The 5,434-nt window shown below is 40.2% G+C and overlaps 1 protein-coding gene across 2 annotated transcripts; it reads left to right on the top strand.

Annotated features, from left to right (window-relative positions):
- The first annotated feature begins 402 nt into the window (after window positions 1–402).
- Window positions 403–5,089, top strand: LOC100282149 (protein AIG1). 2 transcript variants are annotated; one of them, NM_001155061.1, is given in 6 exon segments: window positions 403–529; window positions 2,329–2,582; window positions 3,517–3,785; window positions 3,891–4,055; window positions 4,120–4,239; window positions 4,720–5,081. In NM_001155061.1, coding segments are annotated over 5 exon segments (990 nt in total). In that variant the 5' UTR covers window positions 403–529; window positions 2,329–2,359; the 3' UTR covers window positions 4,933–5,081.
- Window positions 5,090–5,434: the final 345 nt, after the last annotated feature.

Below are 5,434 nucleotides of genomic sequence, written 5' to 3'. Positions count from 1 at the left end.
AACGTGTAGTCATAGCACTGCCCTTGTTAGAGCATACTACTCGTCGTAAGAATGGTAGTAGTACTGCCTGCCTCCTCTCCCCTCGTCGTTCCTCCAGACTTCCAAGTTCCAACACAGCTCACCACTGCTCGTGGTAGTCAAGATGGTCAGCTGCAGGAATAGAAGTGTAATTGATTGTAGAGGTGGATAGTTTTTTACCCTAAATTCGTGACAGGTTGAGAAATATCTATCTACTCGTGAAACGCGGACGCAGATCGGACGGCCGAGGGGCACTCCTCGCAGGCCACGCAACGCGGCGGCAGTAGTCATCAAGAGCTCAGAAGTCGGCACGGCCGCTACGATACGATACGGCGGGCCCACACCTGTGCCGTTATAAAGAAACGTAACACGTAGGCAGACGGCGTCCCGCTGGTGTGGTGGCGTCCTTTTTTTCCGCCGGGAGATAAACCGACCGGACCCCTGACTGCGACCCGCAGCTGCTCCTGCTTCCGATCCGAACTTCTCTCGCCCGCCGGTTCTTCGCGAGCAAGTAATTATTAATCCTCTCTACTTTCCTTCTTCGTTCGTCTATTCTGCGCAGTCCGTCGTGGATTTTGGAACTTCCGACAGAAATTCCGCCGGTGCGTATGGTGGATTCTGCGCCGATTTTGTTTTTTTTTTGTTCGGGCTGCTGTGGGTTTATTCTCCAGTCACTTTTATCTGATGGCGAGATGTTAGATTGAGTTCTGATGGGTACCCTAGTACGCCGGTGTTCTTTTATTTACTGTCAAGTATGCTCCTCCTCGTTATTTCCAGGGGTCTGCTCCGGTGTTTTGGTGATGTTGTTGCTGGGTTTTGGGGCAATAAATATATCGCCATATTGATTGTTGAGCCTGGTAATTCGTTTATATGCGCTCTACTGTAACCTATGCTTTGCAGTCTGATTAGCAGCCATCTGAGAACTTGAGACGTGATTATTGCTCTCTTTGCTGTAACAGAGTTTTTTCTTCTTCCCTACAAGCATCTTTCTTTGTTTTGAAATATTTGATCAAATTCCCCCACCCTGGTCTCTTCCAAGCGAGTGGTTTCTAATCCCTCACTATTCTTTTTTATATGAACTAACTAATCTAGACTGTAAACATGTGTTGCACTGTCGGTTTACCGATTAGAAATTTTTGGTGCCTTTGGTGGTTCACAGGCAATTTCATTCAATAGGTCTAATCTGGTGAAGGCTATAAGTTTTAGTTCAGATTGGGATGGTTTCAGTTTTTGATTCGGAATTGGTGTGCCATACTGAAGCTTTTCCTTGTTTTGTTGATATGATATGAAGTTGCATTTAGGGTAACTTGTTCTAGTCTTAGGGTAGATACTTTGGCTTTATCCTGGCGAGTTGCATATGATATACTTTAGTGACTGTATATTGTCAAAATTGTTGATTTGAATTGTTTGCAACTTGCATTCGTAGGTGGTATAGTCATTCCACTTTTTCTTGCACTTTTAACCTGTAATAATATCTCGAACACGCGAGAACTGTGTATCATTATATTAATAGGAGAAATAACGGTCCAAAATAGACTAAGAACAAAAACAATCCTCTCAAGGAGGCTACCAAAGAAAGTATAAAAGGGGGCCATAACTAAAGAAAAAAAAACTACCACAAACTACAAAGACAAGTATCTAAGCTGAGAGCAGGGAAAGCCCCTTGGCTCCGGCCATGCTCCAAGCCACAATCTCCTCTCCAGCCAGAACCAAGGCCTGAAGTTTTCCATTAAAGACACAATCGTTTCTGTGCTTCCAAATGGCCCACGCGCCCAGGAGGATGAGGGAGTTCAGGCCATTCTTAACAGAATCGCCCACCGAGCTAAGAGCCTGCTTCCACCAATCGAAAAAAGAAGTCGACTAGAGTGGGGCAATGGCAGCAAGGCCCAATCTCTGCAGCAGGATGAACCAAAATTGTTGTGCGAAAACACAATTTACCAGCAAATGATGGATAATAATGAGTCATCTGTTAGATCTGCCTTCTGACGTGCCATGATTTTCTTTATAAATCTCACCAGTTAACAATGATAAATAGAAATAAAAAGATCGTTCCTGTGGATTTTGAGTCTTGCCTTTTATTTTTATGTTGCACAGGATTTTTGAGCTAAGTTTTTTCCCTGAGATAACGTGGTTTTTTCATAACAATTCAATTGAAGCCATCCATTCAGAGACAATTTAATCCTGACCTTTCTTATTAATTTAAACTTATAAAACAATGAATTTGGCCACTGGCCAATCATTCTAGGAAGTTTGACTGAAAAGCATCTATGCAGTTTAACTGAAGTCCTAATGTTCTGATTACCTGAACAGTTCTTATAAAGCATCATCATCACCACTTGTGATGGGTGGAAGCCAGTACGATGATGAATGGGTGTTGCCCAGTGCCGATATCACTCTTGTTCTTGTTGGGAAACTTGGCTATGGAAAGAGTGCAACTGGAAATAGCATCCTTGGACGGGAAGCATTTGTATCAGAATATTCACATTCTGGTGTTACTAATACTTGTCAGCTGGGAAGCACTACCCTGATGGACGGCCGGACCATCAATGTTATTGATACACCAGGTAAGACTTCCATTTCAATGTTATTTCTATCTGTTCAGTCTGTTGGTCTTTTTGGTGTTGTGAATTCGTGGTTCGGGGTGCCTAGATTTGGTCATGTGCCACATTTCACCTTACCTGTCTTCTTTCTCTGGTTTGTTACTTCTATTCTTTATCATAGAAGTATCATTGTTATTATGATGTTTGCTATATGGGCCCATGGTTTGTTACTTTATTTATCCATTCAAACTGAGGAGAGAAGCCATCTGCTACCCTCACATTTAGCATGCTGGTGTATAGTGCAATGTTTGCATGAAGTAGTTTACTCACTGAAGTTAACTTTTATATTGATAGAACTTGATGCTTGCTATTACCATATGAAGAAGTGCCACTGTTATGAAGGGCTTTTCATTCTTTGGAGGTCATTTTCATCTTGGCAAAAGAAGTTTACTATATAATGTGGAAAGTCTAGGTCTAGGTTGCTTTTTCGGTTGTTTTTTGTGTTAAAAAGTAAAAACTTTTGAACTCTACCACCTGATTCGGATGCCTGTGCAGTCACGCTTGCTCTTTAATGAAACATGTGCTCAAGTGTATTCGCGAAAAATATGAAATTTCTCATGCTTAAAATGCTTCATGAACGAGAAGGTTTCACAATTGTTTCCCAATTACATGGTGAAGCATATTAGTTATCCTTTGTTTTTATGATCAATTCACACTGCAGTTTTTTTTCTTCAAGAGGTAAAAGTAACTTTATGCATCATAAAGAGTTGGTTTTGAAATATCAAAATTGTGCATAACATGACACCTTTTTAAAAGCCTAGAATACTTGGAAAATGTTCCGGTTGATGGTCCTTGATTATATATTTTATATTTGAAAGGTATTCACAGCCACCGGTTATTTTCTTGTGTTGTTCAAGTTTATTATTTTGGGCTAGTTACTAACTTAAACTTCCTATAGGGTTATTTGATATGAGCATTGCATCAGACGATGCTGGTAAAGAGATTGTTAAATGTATGAACATGGCTAAAGATGGGATACATGCAGTTCTAATGGTTTTTAGTGGCACATCTCGGTTTTCTCGAGAGGATGCAAGTACAATTGAGACTATTAAGGTCTTTTTTGGAGAAAAGATTGTTGACCACATGGTTTTAGTTTTTACTTATGGTGATCTAGTTGGTGAATCTAAGTTGAAGAACATGCTCAATGATGCGCCAGAGTATTTGCAGGTTATTTTGCTGCCATAATAGATTGACTTCTCGCTTCTCTTATATCACTTAGTAATATGGCCTTTAGTCAAGTTGTTAATATATATATGGTTATTGTGAATACAGAATGTTGTTGAGCTATGCCAAAACAGAGTTGTCGTCTTCGATAACAGGACCAAGGACCGAAGGCTCCAAGCGCAGCAACTTGACAAATTGCTCTATGTAGTGGACTCGGTTTGTGCAAACAATGGAGGAAAACCATTTACAGATCAAATGTTCACTCGCATCAAGGTAAATGATGAATTTGTTGATATTCAAGTTTTGAATTTTAGTTCTTATTTTTCTCGTTGTGTAGGAGGTGCATGATAGGGAAAAAGAGGTGCATACCTTGGGATATTCAGATGAGCAGATATCTGAGTTGAAGGAGGAGATTCATAGAACTAGGGATGAACAGCTTGCACAGATAACCAGCATGGTAAGAGCTTATCCTATTCAAAAACATTTGGTATTTTAGGATCTATACCTAGAATGAACGTGTTGCAAAGCAACAAACCTTTTTAGTCGTGATCGATCTGTGACATCTAAGATATTGCAACATGTGTAAATTTCTAGGGCAACAAAAAACGTTTTGGCAAGGGTTGGCTGTCAGACATTCTTCAACGCGGCATTATTTTATTGAACTATCATGAAACTTGTTTTGCTGAAAGACTGGAAACTACTGAATATATCAGCTCTTTTTAATAATAGTCTACAGAACTTATTATCTTAAGATTTTTCATTAGAATTGCTGGTCCAGTGTGCAGAGCACGTGAGAATTACAAATCAGTACTGTTTAGCATGTCAATTGTCATTGGCTCTCTGTTCGTTTAATCATGACAAGTGGATGTTGGGAGTGTTTTGTTCTTACAAGTTGACTTATCTAAAACTACATTGACTCGGGCATATTCATACGTAGGTCGAGGAAAAGCTAAACCGCACTGTGGAGAAGCTGCAACAGCAGCTCATGGAGGAACAGAACGCAAGGCTGGAGGCCGAGAAGGTGGCGCATGAAGCTATGCGGAAATCAGAAGCGCAGATCCAGGAGCTGAAGGAGAGACTCGAGAAGGCTCGACTGGAAAACGAGGAGTTCCGGAGGATGGCGCAGAGCAGTAAATGTGCTATCCTATAGTACTTGCTAGAAAAACTCTGTGCGGCTATCGTGCTGACGCGTCTCTTTTTTTTTTGTCTGTAGCACCTTTTTTAACCGTTTATTTATTACGCGACAACTGTTATGAAGACACTGCTTTGCTTCCGTATATTATCTTCTTTTTTGCGCAATTATTCCATATATGCACTGTACAACCTAGCCACTGCTGTACGGTATTCCAAGTATAAGATACAACTTAAATACAACATAATACAATGGTCATGTCTAAAACATGTGTCTTACCATATTCATTGTACCAATCAAAGCATTCAATAAATTAAAATGACCAATCAATTAGTCTCCTGTCTCGAACATAGAGCTAAGACAATGTGTCTTCGTCAAGATACATGTCTTGATTTTTTTTTAGATTTACTTTACTAGATACATTCTAAGATATAACTTAAGACACCTTATTGTACATGCCTTTATCGTTGTGCTTATCTTCCTTGCAGGATGAGTAAGTAATCGGATCTCTCCATGGTGT

The sequence above is a fragment of the Zea mays genome, chromosome 5 (genome assembly GCF_902167145.1).
Source record: "Zea mays cultivar B73 chromosome 5, Zm-B73-REFERENCE-NAM-5.0, whole genome shotgun sequence".
NCBI lineage: Eukaryota > Viridiplantae > Streptophyta > Magnoliopsida > Poales > Poaceae > Zea > Zea mays.
Note: the sequence above shows the minus strand (reverse complement) of the source record. Positions and strands in the feature narration are given on the sequence as shown.

Bases quoted from the DNA above. Each gene is read 5' to 3' on its own strand.
- LOC100282149 (XM_008645430.4), top strand. From the start codon at position 2,360: ATGGGTGGAAGCCAGTACGATGATGAATGGGTGTTGCCCAGTGCCGAT. The intron at 2,583-3,516 runs GTAAGACTTCCA...AACTTCCTATAG, and splicing joins CAATGTTATTGATACACCAG to GGTTATTTGATATGAGCATT. The intron at 4,240-4,719 runs GTAAGAGCTTAT...ATTCATACGTAG, and splicing joins TTGCACAGATAACCAGCATG to GTCGAGGAAAAGCTAAACCG.